The sequence below is a fragment of the Gobio gobio genome, assembly GCF_949357685.1.
Source record: "Gobio gobio genome assembly, chromosome: 21".
Lineage (NCBI taxonomy): Eukaryota > Metazoa > Chordata > Actinopteri > Cypriniformes > Gobionidae > Gobio > Gobio gobio.
The window spans coordinates 11,435,404-11,455,291 of NC_137117.1; the positions used below are offsets into that span (position 1 = coordinate 11,435,404).

A 19,888-nucleotide genomic window follows, 5' to 3' on the forward strand; every position below is an offset into this window, starting at 1 on the left:
CAGCATTTCACCCCCCCTTTAAGATATATGTTAATTTAGGATTTTTCACAATTTTATATAAAAGGATAAGAATCCTAAATCAAGTTAAGATTTGCTTCTATCTTACAAAATCTCATCTTATGTAGTTGGGAAATCTTAAAAAGTTCGGTAATCAACTGTCAGGTCTGTTACCAAGCAACCAACAAACCTAAATAAAACCTTTTATAAATTGGCTTTTGCAACAAAAAAAAAATTATAACAAGGCGCTAAGGCCTGTTCACACCGGCACGATTTTCGTGAACGTTTATCAACGACGTTTAACAACTCGTGACTAAACAAAGGGCGCCAATGTGAGTGTGCACAACGACGCGCAAAAAAACGACGTCTTGGCTTTGTCCTAACTGAAATAAGGTCCTAACTGAAATTGCCATGGTTACCAAACAGATATAGGATCCTAAAGCTAAGATGTTTCTGTAATATACCCCCCATATCCCGGCAGCCATTGACTACCAAAGTATTTTTCCACCACTATGGTAGTCAATGGCTGCCGAGATGTGCTTGGTTACAAACATTCTTCCAAATATCTTCCTTTGTGTTCAGCAGAAGAAAGAAACTCATACAGGTTTGGAACAAAATGACAGAATTTTCATTATTTGGGTGAACTGTCCCTTTAACTGAAATAAAATGAGTTGAAGTTGAAGTATTAAAATGTAAAACTCATGTAGAAATAAAGATCATAATATTAAACTTTTAAAAGTAGTTTAATTTGTTGATTAAAAGCCAAGAATATTTTTTAGAATATGGCTTACAATAGTTAAATGTTACAAATAGTGCCAGGAATAAATGGCTGTAGGTTGTAAGTTGAATTTTGAGTTGAGTTGTCAAGATGCTGTATTTAAAGGGACAGTTCACCCAAAAATAAACTGTCATCATTTACTCTCCCTCATGTTGTTTAAAAAAAAAAGTATTCTGTTGAACACAAAAGATGATATTTTGAAGAATGTTGGTAACCAAACAGTTGAAGGGATCCCATTAACTTCCATAGCAGGAAAAAAATACAGGTTTGGAACAACTTGAGGGCAAGACGTAAATGATGACAGAATTTAAATTTTTGGGTGAACTATCACTTTAAGCACTTTTACAGCAGAGAATCAAAGATATTCCAACATGTCTGAAGGCAAAGACAGAGTTAATGTCTGTGGCTCTTTCTGTAAGCACTACAATGGGGTTAAATTTCTCAAGCAAGATTATTTCACAACAGAAGAATTACAGAAATGCCTGTGACTGTCCAAACTATCCTTACAGGAGTTTCAGAGATTCTAGGTTGATATTTGAATAGCCACATCATTGGTCAACATAACCTACTCTACTAGAAGGACGGGGAAAATGATATATGATGATTTTATTATCATTAAACAAAACCACATGCTTATAAATAAACTAAATAAACTCAGCAAACTGAAACTGCACTGCTCTCTGCTGGATGCTTTCTGCCATAACAACAGAAAAGTTAAAGACTGTTCAAGTCACAGATGAAATGCTGAAATTCAATATCATATAGTTCCCAAAAATTGTAAATTACAATGAGAAGCAATTTCATTTGAATCAAAAAAACAAACAAAGCTACCCAAAGGATTATGTTTTGGAAAAATAATAATCAAAATAAATAATTAAATGGATGGCGAGATACTTCTGAAATGAAAAAGTAATCTTACTTGTCATGTTCATCAGGATCCAACGGCTTATATGTGACTTTGTAGCACTCGATTCTCTTCAGGAAATCCTCCATCACGCTCTCTCTGTGTCTCTCAGGATAATCCGGACTGGAAACCTTCACATCCTGATCCCAAATTAATCATATGTTATGACTCCGACGACAAGGTCCCAGCTGAACACTGATATTAACTTCATTTAACCTCATTAAGATTATAGCTCATGTATAAAAACGACATTCATACATAGTGGAATGTGTGTATATTTTAGGTGTTACTTTTAATTTGTTCAACAATTTTAAATCAACAACGATAATTTGAAATAGTCTTGCAGTGTGATACCTTTTTTTTTTTATTTACATATAGTCTCAATTAATAGGAGTGCATAATTATAACAACAAAATGACAAAAACATTTCATGTCATCTACCTTCGACATAACAGCAGTGTATTAATAGCAGAATATGAATACTCACCAGTATGTTGGCAGCAATGACTTCTGGGTCGTCACAAAGTGACTCGACAAAAAACACCTGGAAACAAAAGCAAGAATAATCACATCAAAGTAGGGCTGGGCGATATGGCCAAAAACATCAGCACAATATTTTTACCATATCATACGATATTGATATTTATTTATGATGATATTCATTTACCATTAATGGAGAAGGAAATGCTTTCCACATATTTGTCCCCTAAATTCGGTTTTCCATAATTTTTTGGGGGTATTTTGTGTTTTACGATTTGATACCAATTTATAGAATCTTTACCAATTTATATCACGCTTTTAAAATGTCATAATAATCATAATTTACACTTTTTGTTGTAAAATAAGATGCTGCACAACAGTATACATTTAAAACATGTATGAAATTCCTTAGAAATAATATTATTTTTATTAATTTGAGTACATTTTAGTATACAGTAGTGATTTTTTTCTGTCATAATTTCTTGAAGTTAAACCAAACTTTTACTTTGACGGTTTGTCATGAAGATCGTAGTTTGTGTGTATGAAGGTAGATTTTCGTTAAAACCGTAAAAAGCTTGAAGCTCATGTGTTCATGTCCTTGTATAGTGAGACGGCAGACACTGAAAACAGTGAGTGTCACGTGTGTGAGTTTGTGTATCAGACGAAACCGCGCAGTTCATTCAAAGAGACGCGCAGAAATCACTTATTAGCGACTGACTGTTATCACGTTTATTTCTGCTATTAAAGGAAAAGTTCACCCGAAAATAAATATTATCCCATGATTTACTCAAGTCATCCTAGGTGTATATGACATTCTTCTTTCAGACGAACACATTCAGAGTTATATTAAAAATGTCCTGACTCTTCAAAGCTTTATAATGGCAATGAATGGTTGTGTCGTTTTTGAAGTCCATAAAAGTGCATCTATCCATCATATAACTGCTCCACACGGCTCCGGGGGGTTAATAAAGGCCTTCTGAAGCAAAGTGGCGCATTTGTGTATGAAAAATATCCATATTTAAAACTTTATAGACTAAGGGTGCGTTCACACTTGTCATGATTGGTTCGATTAAAACGAACCCTGGTGCGATTGCTCGGTTAGTGCGGTTCATTTGAACACGTGACCGCTGCCATACGAACCCTGGTGCGCACCAAACAAGCGGACCGAGACCGCTAAAAAGATGGGTCTCGGTCCGCTTCCAAACGAACTCTGGTGCGGTTCGATTGATATATGAATGCAACACGGACCAAAGACATGTAAACGAACCAAAAACAGGACGTGATGTCACAAGATGCGACGCTACAAGTCAGCTGATTTGACGGCGCGGAAAGATCGGTGTATCCAAAATGAGTAGAGAAGCAACGAGGAGGTAAAGTGCCTCATCAATATATGCAGATCTTCGTTTCTGCATTCAACGGAGGAAATCCTGCTGCTGTTTTGAATGTTTTGGACATTTTATGAGCTCATCGGGAGTTCTCAGCTGGTAAAAATAAAACCATATATACACGCATAAAATGATGGCGTTTAATCCAGCACACAGCATTGTTTTGAATATTCGTTAAGCAGCTCTATCGTGAAATATACGTCATAAAAGCCGACCAATCAGGTTGTGACCGTATCCCTATGCCTTTGGTTTATCCCTATAACTTTAGGTTCGCTGTTAAAAATGCCAGTGTGAACGCTAAGCTGACCAGGACTATATGTTTTGTTTTTGTTTTTTGGTCTGGACCAAACGAACCATACAAACCAAACTACAAGTGTGAACGCACCCTAAAATAACTAGCTTCCGGCGGTCAGCAATACACAAGTCGACTTGTGTTAAAAGAGTGAGCCCTGACGTGATGTACAGGAGCATCTCAAGCTTTGATGGCTCTCGCGGATTGGGCTGGGCAACAAACTCAAGCCCCTCTTCTCTTATATCAGAATCCTCCGCCATTTCTCTTTAAAAATTCTCGTTTCAGACTCTAATTCATGACCGGTGTTTTGCTCTATCCTCAGCGCTTCTGCGTTGGTCAGTACGCATGCGTCAAGAGTTCGTCGTTCATTTTTGGGTGAACTATCCCTTTAAGCTGTTAGATCAATCCATATCCACTAAAAATGTCCAGAGCTTATCATCCTTATTGATGTAAATTATAATCGCGATCTCGATATGATATAATTTACCACCCCGGCCCTACATCAAAGACAGTATCAACATTTCCAAACAGGTTTATAAAGACCAAACTAAGCCGATGGAGGTGCTTTATTGATCTTGGCATGTTCAGTGTTTCTCCAGCGTAACTCCGACATTTCAAACAACTGCTAATATTTCAGAGAGCGACTGATATTCACAGACCTTATATGCGTTCTCCTGTGCAAAACTCAGGATGAGGTTCCTTCTCTCTCTGGTTGTGTTTGTGGCATCAAAAACCTGCCAGAGACACGAGCACATCACACAACGAGAAATAAATCAATCAATCAGAATGAACATATCACAGTCACAACTGCAATTAGATAATAACATAATTATTGTATTAATTGTAATGGCATTGATTTACATAGATGTTCTCTTTTGACTGGTATAGAATATAGTCCAAAAATGGCAGCAAATATTTGTATTTGGGCCTTTTTTGATGAAAATGAAGTATAGCGAACATCTCAAATTCATCCAAAATGCATTAATGGTTAATCATCAGCTGGTGCAGTGATATTTTAGTATTGTTTATATACTATTGCAGTATATATTAATCATTTGATAAAGTTTTTTTTAATTTAGTATTTTTATTATTTGAGCTATATTTCCATAGTTTTTTTTAATAGTTTTAGTTGTAGCTAACAATAACAACACTGATATGATGCCACAAACAACTGCATATTTATGCAACACAAATAACACAAAACATGTGAATAATATTTGATCTATTATATGGAGAAATTCTAGACTCAGAATGTAAAGTCCAAAGATAAGACGTGTCCAAAGAGCAGAACTTACAGCGATCTGCCCTCCCTCCTCATTCAGGTAAGACTTCACATCCTGTAGAGCCACAATGGCGCACTGTCTGAGACATCAGAACAGAAGATCATCAGAACAGAACCGCAAGAATCACATTGCACTCAACAGAATCAGGAGATGATGCTGACTGACTCAATTCATACGCACAGGTCTGAGGAACCAAGACTTGTCAAATCATTTAAAGAGGACCTATTGTGCTTTTTTACATCTTCATCTGTCTCTAGTGTGTAATGTTGCTGTTTGAGCCTGAAAGATTCCTAAAGACTCTCCAGTGGGAGTTATTCTCTATATCAGTGTCACAGTGTCTTGAATTTTCTTCTGGCAATGAACATGTCCCAATATTCCTCATTTAAATAGTCAGAATTGCAGGTTATAAACTCGGAATTGCAAAAAAGTCAGAATTGCGGGATATATACTCGGAATTGCGGAAAAATCGTTATTGCGGGATATATACTCGGAATTGCGGAAAAGTCATAATTGTGAGATATAAACTCGGAATTGTAAAAAAGTTAGAATTGCGAGATATAAACTCAGAATTGGGAAAAAGTCAGAACTGCGGGATATAAACTCGGAATTGTGAAAAAGTCAGAACTGTGGGATATAAACTCGGAATTGTGAAAAAGTCATAAATGCGAGATATAAACCTGGAATTGTGAAAAAGTCAGAACTGCGGGATATAAACTCGGAATTGCGAAAAAGTCAGAATTGCGAGATATAAAACTCGGAATTGCGGGACATAACCTTGGAATTGCGAAAAAGTCATAACTGCCAGAAATAAACTCGAAATTGTGGTATATAACCCCGGAATTGCGGAAAATTCAGAATTGCAGGATATAAACTCAGAAATGCGGAAAAGTCAGAATTGCGAGATATAAACTCGGAATTGCGAAAAAGTCAGAACTGCGGGATATAAACTCGGAATTGCGGGACATAACCATGGAATTGCGAAAAAGTCATAACTGCCAGAAATAAACTCGAAATTGTGGTATATAACCCCGGAATTGCGAAAAATTCAGAATTGCGAGATATAAACTCAGAAATGCGGAAAAGTCAGAATTGCGAGATATAAACTCGGAATTGCAAAAAAGTCAGAACAAACACACTAGAAGCGCTTGACCAATCACAACACACTGGTCAACATGTTAAATCATGCTAACAACAGGCTAGATCATGCTAGCAAAATGTTAAATAATGCTAGCAATGTGCTAAATCATGCTAGCAAAATGTTAAATAATGCTAGCAATGTGCTAAATCATGCTGGCAGAATGCTAGTAACATTTTAGCAATGTGCTAAATCATGCTGGCAGAATGCTAGTAACATTTTAGCAATGTGCTAAATCATGCTAGCATCATGGTAGCAACATTTTTTTAAAAACGCCCTATCAAACTATCTCTTGACTGAAGAACTTTTGTATCTTTAATATGAATCAATGTACATTTAATTAATGTGAAGACTAAGCAGTGTTTTATTTTTACATTTTTTGTGGTTTCTTACTTGAATGCTACTGTTAAATAGATCTAATGTAGTCATGCCTGAAAAACTTAAAGCACTGTTTATTTGCCTGTTTGTTCTTACTTTTAATAACATCATTTCAGAACACCACTGGTGTGAATATTACAATAGCATTTCTCAAAACTCAAACTCAAAACACCCTGAAGGTTTCCTGACTGAAATGGCTTCAGACGAGTCATCCTGCTGTGGTAACATCCTCTTGTGTGTGTAATGTTGGGTTGTGTTTACACCGCACACTGAACGCTGTGGATACTCACTTCCTGATTTTCATGGCCTCTTCATTGTCATGACGGAAGAAGTCGTAAGACTTGTACGACTGTACCGCCTCGCGTCTGTAAACGCCCAGGTTAAAAACTGACAGAAACACACAACAGTTACGAACACAACAGTCTAACTTCAGACTAGTAAAGACCCGTTCACACCAAGAACCAGAACTATAACAATAACTATATTAGTGTTCAGCCATATCGTCTGTCACTTTAAATGCTCAAGATCGTTAAAGCAGGATGGATTCTGATTGGCTGTTTTTATCGTTCATTAGCTGGAAAGAATTGTTTCTTTGTGATGTTATCGTTATGGTTATGTGAATTCTTTTACAAATAGATTGATTTTAAAACCATATACCGGTATTAATAGTTATAGTGCTCGTCCTTGGTGTGAATGGGCCTAAAGCTACTATAATATTTAATAGATGCAGTACGAATGTTAGAAATGTTAAAGGCGGCATGAAATCAAATTTTACAATTCGTATTTTTATATTTAATATTGTAGTGTTTACTATAACTAACTTATCTGTGCACTTCAGTATTTAAAAAAAATGTATTTAGCCTTATAATCTTTAACCTCTTAACTGTCACCGTCCCGCTGGCGGGACACCTGGCACTCTTTTTTTGATCGCCTTTTTTTCGCTTACGAACTCAAAATTCATCCTGTGAAAACAGTTTTGAAATTGGATGTTGCGTTACCATGGAAATGGTACTTTAAATTATTTTAGCAGGCTCCTCCCCTAATGGGCGGTGTCATGTTTCGTATTACAACATTTATTATATAACTACTTTATAATCAAAATCTTTTCTAATCTTGACAAAATGCATATCGCCGGAAAGGTCTGAGTCTCAAGGTTCCATATTTGGTGAGCGTTTTGTGATGGAAGTGACATTTGGACAGAAAATTATAGGAAAATGCATAAAAAAAACAATCAATGGAATTTAAATGACACCCGGTGGCTATTTATGGTACAGTGCCTAAACAAAATCTCATGGGACCTTCAATTTTTGTGATATCAACTTCAAATTTGGAACACAACTTGATTAGACATATAGCTTTGATTTTATAGTAATTTTAGATTAAAACATTTTTGTAAAATATATATTTTATATAAAATAAAAAATATTTTGTACAGTATTCTTTATTTACAGTAAACTTAAACTTCCATAACTTTTTCATACTTTCATATTTTGAATTGCTTTCACTTCAGCAATAATTTGCGGAGTGTCTGCTTTGAAACAAACTTAGGTCTATATTCCAAAGCATTCTTGAATTACAGCCCTTTAAATTTGTATAGTGCATTTTCATGTGTATTCTCAAAAAGGGGGTGACAGTTTTAATCAAATATGTTAACATTCCCTCCCCCATGAAACGACTTCTCTTCTCTCCCGGTCATGTCAGGACCCCCTCGAAAAAGAGATGGATCATCTCAAGGGGCTATCCTTAAATAAATAAATAAATAAATAAATGTGCTATGCCGCGAGGGCGGAGTTATTATCGCCCCCTGTCTCGTTTCTGCACCGCCTCTCAGAAACCTGTCACTGATCGTAGCAATATGGTGGTTAGGTGCATTTTTCTCGGTGTACACAATACCTTCTTCAAGAAGGACTTGAGGCAAAAAGAGAGAAATATATGAGAAATAAAAGCTTTTTTAATGTAAAATTACTCAATATAGTCGGACGAACAGCTTGTCGTAACGGCTCGCACTTAGGAATGCCGCGTGTGTGAATGCGCTTACGGCGCGCACCCCTTATAAGGGAGAGCTGAGAAAAAAAGTTTTACAGAAATAAAGCCATAAACAGCTTAAAATAAGTGGAATCTGTAGCATAAACCAGCGAAAAGTGAGGAAATATGCTCAGTAACATTATGTAGAAAAGATTTAGAGAGAAAATACATTTATTTAAGAGATAGATCGAGTTTTTCTCCACAACTGAGTGCAAACTTCCAATCTGCCTCCATTTTGTTAGCAACGCCCAAATTCCCGAAGGACAAAATCAAGCCTCGCCCTACATTTTTTTCTAATTTCAGAAGCCGTTTCACTCGGATATACGTCACAATAAGGAGAAAAAGACGATCTCAACTTCCGTTTCATGCAGACTTTAAACTAGGGTTCAAATTTCACGTTTTTTTTACATCATTATTTCTGGCTATAGAATCATTTCAAGATGATCGAATATTTTAAAGCTGGAAAAATTTTTTTTTTGAAAATTCCCTGATACGTTTTCCTTTAGTTTTTCCAAGACAGTAGGAATCCTGTAGTAACTGAACTGTTAAAGTCATAATTTCGACTTGGAATGTCATAATTTCGATTTAGTAAATCATACTTTCGACTTTTTATGTCATAATTATGACTCAAAAACAAATATTATGTGGCGGAAACGGGCTTCCATACAATACAGAACTCTGATGTTGAATAAGCAGCACCACAGAGACCGCTCTCGTCTGTACGCTCTCACCTTTTGTGGGAACCCCGATCCAGTTGAGGTAGCGCGTCAGCTTCTTGGATATGTACGTCTTTCCTCTGGCGGGAAGGCCGATCATGACGATAACTGTGCACGAATTGGTCATGTATGACGCCCATGCTATGAAACAAAACACACAAGGTTTACTGCCAACAGGTTTTTTCTCAGTGAAGCACAAACCAGTATGACGACATCCATGTTTACACTCATAACAGCCCCACACATTTCTCTGCCGTTTCCCATCTGTGGAAATAAGTGACATTCATGAGCACCAGGACTGAAGACATCATGCCGTCGAAGTTGCTGACATTATTGCCTAACCTTATAAATTATGCATCAGAGTAGCTTGAGGCTTCTTGTGTTTAATGATCATCATGTGTTTCTGAGAATTACATTTCCAACTCAGTATTTGTCTCGTTTTCAACATGTTAAATCAAAATGCTAGCAACGCTAACAAAATGCTAATCATGCCACCAACATGATAGGTATGTGCTAAATCATGCTAACAACATGCTAAACATGTTTTTCTAGTTTAAATATTCTCTAAATAAAGATACATTTACTTAAGAAGCAAAATGTCCAAAGATATTAAGTCTTGTTTTCTGATGAAAAACACATTTACATGCATAAACTCACTTCGTTTTGATACATTTTTCATAAAATAAGACTTAATATGTTATGTTAATTTGCTTCTCAAGTAAATGTTTCTTGACTGAAGGATCGAAGATATGTGAACCGGAAAACAAGACAAAAATACAGAGGTACTTTTATAGTATTTGGTAACATTTTTGAATTAGCTTTTAGTTTTATATTTTCACATTTCATTTTAGGCTTTTTATTATGTGCTTGTTATATTTATTTTTAGGTAACACTTTATTTTAAGGTGGAGATACAGTTGGCATTTCAAAAAGTAAAGGAAAATAAAAAACAAATTCTTAATTAAAACTCTTTCAATTTTAATAATACAGTGCTTGCAAACACGAGTTACTTCCTTTTTTACTTTTAATGAAAAAGTAATTTCTTTATAGCATTATTTGTCAACTCTGTTACACAAAAAAATTAGGTAATGAGTAGAAATAACATGGTTAACAGAGTTTGAAGGCAACAGAATTTAATTTTTTTACGCTTTTTCGCTCAAATCTCCACTTTTGAAATCATGATCAGTGATACATTTGGTTTTCCTTTTGATATTGTGGTAACTAGGGCTGCACAATTAATTGAATTTGTAATCGTGATTACAATTTTGAATGCCACAATTATGTAATCGTTCAATAAAATGTAAATCGCAATTACCAAAAAAAAAGTCCACATATTTTGTGTACTTAGGTTGGGTTTTTTTTTTTCTTTCTAAAAGTTATCTTAAGTTTTTTCCTCATTGTTTTTATTTTTAGTATAACATTACAATACCAATACATTATAATTTTTTATTAAAAGAAACCAAACCAATGTATATTTGACTTTTGAGGCTTAATGCTACAGAATAATCGTAATTTATAATCCCAATTACAATTTCAAGAGAATAATCAACAATTATGATTTTTGTCATAATCGTGCAGCCCTAGAACAATGTGTAAGACTCTTGGTGTAAGAACCTTTTAGACTAAAACATTTTCTTAGAGAGAGCACACATTCCTTTCAGTGCTTCAGATCTTATCAGTGAGGGAAAGTGACATAATTTCCTGTATCTTACATGATTGTGGGAGATAATTGCACCAATTTAAAGACAAAATATGGTGCGGTAACAGTTGACGCAAGATTTATGGACACATTTTTAGTGTGATAAAAGATATGTTTAACAATTATAAACAATTTAATGTTGTAGAATTAGGAAAATTACTCTTTAGGACTTTCATTAATAACAAATTAAATATTATCAAAGGAAAAATCTAATAAAATATGTATCATTACACAATGATACATAATGGAAAAAATACACTAATTCGGACAACAGGAGATCATGATTTTCAGCTATATAAGACACTTTTTACAGAAAATATATTGTTATGACCAGTGTTGGGGGGGTAACACATTACAAGTAACTTGAGTAACGTAATCAGATTACTTTTTCAAGTAACTAGTAAAGTAACATTACTTTTAAAATTTACAACAAAATATCGGAGTTACTTTTTCAAAAAAGTAACGCAAGTTACTTTTTCACATTTACTTGACTGACAGCTCTCCTGTCCCCATGTTGAGAAAAATCGAGAGTAGGTGCAGATGCGTTGTGTACATGCGTGTTATTGTAGTTCTAGACTAAATGTGAGCATTTATTCATCTCACTTGAACAATAAAGATGCAGTACTCCTCAAAATTAATAAAATCAGTCAAATGCTAAATCAGAATACTACGCAAACCTCCAATAATTAAATGTTAAATAAAACAATTTAAAGGGTTAGTTCACCCAAAAATGAAAAATCTGTCATTAATTAATTACCCTCATGTCGTTCGACACCCGTAAGACAAATGAAGATATTTTAGTTGAAATCTGATGGCTCTGAAAGGCCACCATTGGCACAATGCACGGTTCACTCTCAAGACCCTTAAAAGGTACTAAAGACCTCGTTATAAAGTCCATCTCACTACAGTGTCAGTTATGAATCAGTGAGTCAAATCATAATTCGGATCGCGTGTCAAACTGCTGAAATTTGGCGATACAAACTGTTCATTCGACTCACTGATTCATAACGCTTCGAAGCTTCATGAGGCCGTGTTTTGAAATCGTCATCTCTATACAAGTCATTATTTAGGGGTTTTTTGCACACAAAAACTATTCTCGCCGATTCATAAAGTTATTTTAGAACCACTGTAGTGAGATGGACTTTGTAACGACGTCTTTAGTACCTTTTAAGGGTCTTGAGAGTGAACCGTGCATTGTGCCAATGGAGGCCTTTCAGAGCCATCAGATTTCAACTAAAATATCTTCATTTGTGTTCCGAAGATGAACGGAGGTCTTTGATGATTCAGTTAAACCATGAGCAAAAATTACAAGATTTTTAGTTTTTATTGGTAAAACTTTATCCTGCGTCCTATTCTACCATTATCCAGAATGGCAGCACAGCAGAGCTGCGCCCTCTACTGTTCATGCGTGAATGTGCATTTTAACCTCAGCCTGAGGCTTATTATTTGAATTTTGCACTAAAATAGAACTTTTTTGTTATAAAAAAACAAAAAAAAAACAAGCCGGGCCCAGGTGAGAAAAAGTAACGCAAAAGTAATGTAACTAGGCTTGTCGCGATTGGTCGATACAATCGACTGCGTCGACGCTGTTAATTAGTCGACGTCAATATTTTTAGTCGACTGGGTAAGTTGGGTACGATATGAAATTGTATTAGTACAGGTACTTTAAAAATGACAGCACTCTAATAAGAGCAGTATTTCTTAATCTGCGTCGATGTGTGACAGCAGGAGTGAGGATGTGTGTGTGAGCTCTGCTTCCACCGTTCACTAAACAATGGAACCAGAACAGTCAAATATAAACGCGCAGCTCAGGAAAAAGAAAGCAACAGAAAAGTGTGGCGCGGCTTTCACTCAGACAGATCTCGACATACAGACCTAATATCCTGTGTGAAGCAGGGCAGGAACATGCCGGCCAAGTGAGTTTTTATGGATTTTTAACCCTAAAACAATCATAAAACAATGCATAGTAAGTTCTGTCCTAGTATTCAATTACGTTTACAGTTTTTTGCCATGGTATGGATTCAGTATCGTATCGAAGTATTTTAGTCTGGTATCGTATCGAAGTCATAAGTTTGGTATCGTGACAACACTTCTATATAAAAGTATTTGTTGATATTCTCTTTTTTTTATGTTGGTCTACAAATTTGTACCTTTTTACATTTTTACTCTTTTAGTTTTACATTTTGTCAAGGGCTTGTTTACATTTATACTTTTTTATATTACACTACTGAAGGCCAACGTTGCAAGTTAAATTAAATATTAAGTAAAATTGTAGAAAATTAGTCGATAGATTAAACGATAAATTAGTCGATAGATTAATCGATATAAAATCGTCATTAGCGGCAGACCAAAACGTAACATTAGTAACTCAGTTACTTTTTAAGGGTGTAACGCAATTGTAATGCATTACTATTTAAAGTAACTTTCCCCAACACTGGTTATGACATTATAGAACATTTGGTATCTCTGTAAAGCCCTGAATTTTCCCTTCACAGGACATCCAGACTTAAAACTGTGACATGTATTTTGTTTGCCCACTTAAAAAGAAATGAATGGTCTATCATTTTTATGGTAGGTTTATTTTAACAGATAGAGATTGAATATCAACCAGAAAAAAAAACACAAGTTATAAATTGATAGTATTTGATCCCCAAGCAAAACATGACTTAGTAATTGGTGGAGAAACCCTTGGCAAGCACAGAGGTAAGAGGTTTCTTCGAGTTGGTCACCAGGTTTGCACACTTCTCAGCAGGGATTTTGATCCACTCCTCTTTACAGATCCTCTCTCAATCATGAAGGTTTCTTGTCTGTCGCTTGTCAACTCAAAGTTTCAGCTCCCTCCACAGATTTTCCATAGGATTAAGGTCTGGAGACTGGCTAGGCCACTCCATGAGCTTAATGTGCGTCTTCTTGAGCCACTCCTTTGATGCCTTGGCGGTATGTTTTGGGTCACTGTCATGCTGGAAGACCTATCCATGACCCATCTTTAGTGTTCTGAGAAGGGAAGGAGGTTCTCGTTCAAGATTTATTAGTTAACCCTAACCCACCCATCGGCACCTCAATGTGGTGAAGCCATCCTCTACCTTTAGCAGAGAAACAGCCCCAGGGTGTAATGTTTCCTCCTCTGTGCTTGACTGTAGGGATGGTGTTCTTGGGCTCATACTCAGCATTTTCACTCTCTCCAAACACGGCAAGTTAAGTTGATGCCAAAGAGCTCAATTTCGTTCTCATCTGACCACCTTCTCTAAATCATTTAGATGTTCATTGGCAAACTTCACAGGTGCCTGTACATGTGCCTTCACCTTGCAGGCGCTGCGGGATTTCAAACCATTGTGGCGTAATGTGTTACCAATGATTTGCTTGGTGACTATCATCCCTGACCCTGCCTTGAGATCATTAACAAACTCTTCCCGTGGAGTTCTGGGCTGATCCCTCACCTTTCTCGTGATCATCCTTACCCCATGAGTCGAGATCTTGCATGGAGCTCCAGAACGAGGGCGATTGATGGTTATTTTGATTTTCTTCCATTTCCGAATAATCGCACCAAAAGTTGTCTCCTTCTCACCAAGCTTCTTGTTGATAGTCTTGCCCATTCCAGCCTTGTGAAGGTCTACAATTGTGTCCCTGACATCCATTGACAGCTCTTTGGTCTTGCCCACGGTGATGGAGAGGTTGGAATAATTCTGTGGACAGGTATCTTTTATACACATAATAAGCTGACATTACTTTCATAAAGTGACAGGACTAATCTGGGTTCCACAATGGCACATCTGTAGGAGGAAGAATTCTCACTGGTTGGTAGGGGATCAAATACTTGGGGTGGCAGTGGCTCAGTGGTTCATGTAGGTTGTCTACAAACTGGAAGGTTGGTGGTTCAATCCCCGGTTCCACCTGACCAAGTGTCGAGGTGTCCATGAGCAAGACATCTAACCCCAGCTGCTCCCAGCGAGCTGGATGGCGTCCTCCATGGCGTCCACCGCCGTCGGTGTATGAATGGGTGAATGTGAGGCAAGATGTGAAGCGCTTTGGATGGCCATGGGTCTGTTGAAAGCACTATATAAATGCAGTCCATTTACTTATTTCCATTTACTTATTTCCATTTACTTATTTCACTCGATCAAATGCTAATCAATATATAACCTTTATATAATGTGCTTTTTTTCTGGATTTTCTGGTTGATATTCTATCTCTATCTATAAAAGGAACACTCCACTTTTTTTGAAAATAGGCTCAGTTAAACAGTTGAGTTTTACCGTTTTTCGGAATCCATTCAGAAGAAATCTCCTGGTCTGGCGGTAGCACTTTTAACATAGCTTAGCATAGATCATTGAATCTGATTAGACCTGATTAGAGCATCTCGCTCAAAAAAAAAAATGACCAAAGAGTTTATATTTTTCCTATTTAAAACTTGACCCTTCTGTAATTACTTTGTGTACTAAGACAGACGGAAAATGAAAAGTTGTGATTTTCTAGGCAGATATGGCTAGGAACTATACTCTCATTCCTGCGTAATAATCAAGGAACTTTGCTACCGTCCCATGAGTGCAGTGGCACAATGATATTACACAGCGCCTGAAAATAGGCTAACTTCTGTCAACATAACCAACGTGACAACCTGCTTACACAGAGAGCGTGCTGGGGACTATTTTCAGGCGCTGCGTAAAATATCATTGAGCCGCTGCACTCATGGTACTGCAGGAAAGTTCCTTGATTATTACGCAGGAATGAGAGTATAGTTCCTAGCCATATCGGTCTAGAAAATCACAACTTTCATTTTCCGTCGGTCTTATGAGGCGTTCACACCGGGCGCAAAGTTGGGCGCTTGAACATTTTGAGTTTACTCGCTTCATTCGCGTGCCTCATTCACGCGAATCGCGCCGCAGAATGCCTATTTGAGTCTCTGCATTGACTTAACAGGTAAATCACTTGCGCAAATTGCGTCATTCGCGTCCGGTGTGAACACATCATTACTGTGCGTTCACACCACACGCTACCTGCGTGAATAAATCGCGCTATTCACGCATACTTGGACACTTGAACATTGAGTTTACTCGCATCATTCGCGCATTACATTCACTTCACAACATGCGAATTCGCGTAATGGCTTCTGTCAGGCGGCTTTGCATTGACTTAACATGTAAATCACTCTCGCTTAACGCTTCATTCACGTCTGGTGTGAACGCACCATTAGTACAAGATGTAACTACAGAAGAGTCAAGTTTTAAATAGGAAAAATATTAAAACTCTTTGGTCATTTTTTTGAGGGAGACGCTAACGGTCTAATCAGATTCAATTATCTATGCTAAGCTATGCTAAAAGTGCTACCGCCTGACCCGGAGATCGGCTGAATGGATTCGAAAACGGTAAAACTCAACTTTTTAACTCTAGGGGAGTTGGAAAATGAGCCTATTTTCAAAAATAGTGGTGTGTTCCTTTAATATAAACCTACCATAAACCCTTCAATTCTTTGTAAGTGGGCAAACTTACAAATTCAGCAGGGGATCAAATACATATTTTCCCCACTGTGTGTTGTTAGAGAAATTAGCAAAAATATATCATCCTCTACAGAGGACAAAACTGTATTTCTGGGTCTAGGTGTTCGGGATGATCACACGGGTGTTTCTATGATGTTCTGGGATGTTGTTCGGTGGTTTCTCTCTATGATTTTCTTGACTATATACATCAATATTATTATTCTACAGAAACAGGTCCCGACACGCCTTCCAACTGGGATTTACATTCCATAAAAACACTGTCTGGACACAAAGCCTCAAATTCCAATCTGATTTTCCTTCAGCCTGAACGAACAAGTTAAAACTCAACTCTGCTCTGGGTTGGTTCATTTTGTCAGTCTTGAAGTGCAAAGTTCTCACTGCCAACTAAAACAAGAGCCCTTTATGTGCTACGAAAGGATATAAATTGTGTTTTTACAGAAATATACATTCATAAACACATGAATACACAGTCACCTTATGATACAAAACAGTTTGCGAACCAAAAAGGTTACCAGTTTGAATCCCCACAAAGGTTGATCCACGGGCATTTGACTAAGACAAATGGAGCTAAAATTAGCACAAATAATAATAACAACTCACAGCATTTCTTCTCATTGACTCTGGGCTCCGCCTTCTTGCTGTCATTTGAACTGTCCATGACTTTTATGTGCAGCTTGACGGACAGGTGTGAGGGTCAGCAAAGGTGATCAGAGGTCAATGGAGGCCAGTCCACCTGCGCAGGTATCGCGTGACTCGAGATTAGATGATTAATGACCTGGCATCATTTCACATCTGCAGCTTTAAGTGTCCGAGAGTTGTTACAAACCAAAGCTGCATTTACTCACCTTGCATTGGAGAGAGCTCAAACGCACGGCACATTTCCCATACAAACTCAGTTAAAAATGTTTTTTTTTGTTCTTTTTTCTTTAAGAGCTCTGGACAGTGAAGATTTGATGTGACCGCTGCGATTCAGGAAGTGTTTGTGCCTGCTAACGCTGCCCAGAGCAAAAGATCCAACCCATAAAAAAAGAATAAAAGCTAGAAATGCGATTGGCATAACCGATGTGACAGAATGGGCGGGGTTAGAGACACGGATCTTTTCCGCGATTGGCCAGGCACGATGGGTGTAAATAATAATTATTTTATCTTTACTTTTGAGTGTGTTTTTTTCATATTCGATGACATTAATGTTTCTCAGTATCATTATTCAGGTGCACAAAAAGGTCCAGAACAAGTCTGGGGGAAAAAAACGTTGTCTCGTGACATGTTACTTTTCACAGCGCTGATCATTTTGTAGTTGAGAAAGGTGCGCATTTTTTTTTTTTTTTATGCCAGGTATAAATAAATTAAATAAATTTTTCTTTCTTTCATTTTTAAGGTTTTGGGTTTACAAATCATGTCTTCAGTAAGGAGAATTCAATGACGAGAGAGCCATAAAGCGCCTCCTGAAGGAAGAACTTCTCTGTGCTAGTGATAAGCTTGTAAATTTGCCTCTCAACGGTCTGAACCAATCACTGTGATGAAGACGCTGGGGGCGGGGTTTAGTGCACTAATCTGATTGGATACACTGAACGTCAATCAGAACGTGTGAGGCGCCAGTGAAGCAGTTAATGATGGTATATTGGTTATTTTATGTAATTAAAACATCTAAAACTTGATGTACAGGCTTTATGTATTATAGTTGTTGTATATTGAGTATATCATGTTGTTTAGTCTAATATGATAAAGACATTGTCAAGTCACCTTTATTTCTACAGCGCTATAGGCTACAGATGGTTTCAAAGCAGCTTTACAGCAATAAACAGGAAAATAATGATTCAATGATGCAAATAGAGTTCAATTCTGCTATAAAGCAGATCTAAAAAGACAATAGTGTCACTGTTCAGCTGAACATTGGTGTATAAACTTACATTGATGTTGGCATGAAAAATACTGTCATTCAATCAATTTATGAAGACTTAAAAAGCTATAAAAGCTTTTTAAGTGCTATTTAAAAAGTAAACATTGCATACATAAATAATTCAATAAAATGGATTAACATGAGAACATAAGAACAGTCAAAATAAATACATAAAATTACGTATCACATGCCTGTGAGTACATGTAGGTCTTATGCTGCCTTCACGTGCTATCGGAATTATCGTAAATACGAGTTTCCTAGGTAAAAATTGCACATGAACGCCCTCTGATGTCGTGTTTACCACTGGGAAGTTCGGAAATAATTTTGATACCCCAACTCCCGAGATGGGCGTGTCAAGCTTTAAACATGGTGGCGGGGAGAACTACTGCTGTGGCAGGTGTGGTTTTATTGTTTTTTTTAGGTCGTCTTGTCTTGACATTAATGTAGTACATATTTACATGTAAGAATAATCATATGAAGCGTGTTGTATGTTTGCTACCCAGCGAAAATAGCCTGCATTTGACTGAAATTACAGAATCAGCAGAAAGCGGACTATCTGGAATGTTTATATGGTTGTCGGTGCATGGGAGACTACATATGATGTTGGTTTTAATAAGATTTTCCTAATAAATAGGCAAGAATAACCATGATTCCTGTTCACTCCGACAACAAAGCACTTGAATGCAACAAGCTCGTAATCACGACTTCTAAAGTGGGAATTAGGAAATTTCCGATAGCACGTGAAGGCAGCATTAATGCTGCCTTCACGTGCTATCGGAAATTTCCTAATTCCCACTTTAGAAGTCGTAATTACGAGCTTGTTGCATTCAAGTGCTTTGTTGTCGGAGTGAACAGGAATCATGGACACCAGTTTATTCTGGCCTATTTATTGGGAAAATCTTATTAAAACCAACATCATATACTTGTCCCATGCACTGACAACCATAAACATTCCAGAAAGCCCGCTTCTGACGATTCTGTAATTTCAGTCAAATGCAGGCTATTTTCGCTGTGTACTAAACATACAATACGCTTCATATGATTACATGTAAATATGTACTACATTAATGTCAAGACAAGACGACCTAGCTGTTTGGGGGGGGGGGGGTTACCAACTTCCCAGTGGTAAACACAACATCAGAGGGCGTTCATGTGCAATTTTTACCTAGGAAACTCGTATTTACGATAATTCCGATAGCACGTGCACGTGAAGGCAGCATGACGTGATTTGATCATCTGTACAAAAGTTGAAAAATGCAAAAAAAAAAAAAAAAAAAAAAAAAAAGGACGACTATGGATGGCTTTAAAAGTAAATAAGAAAATTTTTAACTGAATCTGTTGTTTTATCGGTGACCAGTGAAGAGAGGCCAAAATTTTAGTTATATGGTCTTATGAGGTACCTCATAAGTTACAGGAGGAGCA

General features: G+C 36.9%; 1 protein-coding gene across 1 annotated transcript in view; it reads right to left on the reverse strand.

Annotated features, from left to right (window-relative positions):
- pfkfb2a (6-phosphofructo-2-kinase/fructose-2,6-biphosphatase 2a) overlaps positions 1-17,554 on the reverse strand; it is a 45,170-nt gene extending 27,616 nt beyond the window's left edge. The window contains exons 1-8 of the mRNA XM_079803506.1: positions 17,412-17,554; positions 17,167-17,299; positions 9,389-9,514; positions 6,923-7,019; positions 5,132-5,198; positions 4,496-4,570; positions 2,167-2,223; positions 1,695-1,819 (exon numbers count right to left, since the gene is read on the reverse strand). Of these exons, the coding sequence (XP_079659632.1) occupies positions 1,695-1,819; positions 2,167-2,223; positions 4,496-4,570; positions 5,132-5,198; positions 6,923-7,019; positions 9,389-9,514; positions 17,167-17,224 (605 nt within the window). The 5' untranslated portion in view covers positions 17,225-17,299; positions 17,412-17,554. The remainder of the gene's footprint in view (positions 1-1,694; positions 1,820-2,166; positions 2,224-4,495; positions 4,571-5,131; positions 5,199-6,922; positions 7,020-9,388; positions 9,515-17,166; positions 17,300-17,411) is intronic.
- Positions 17,555-19,888: the final 2,334 nt, after the last annotated feature.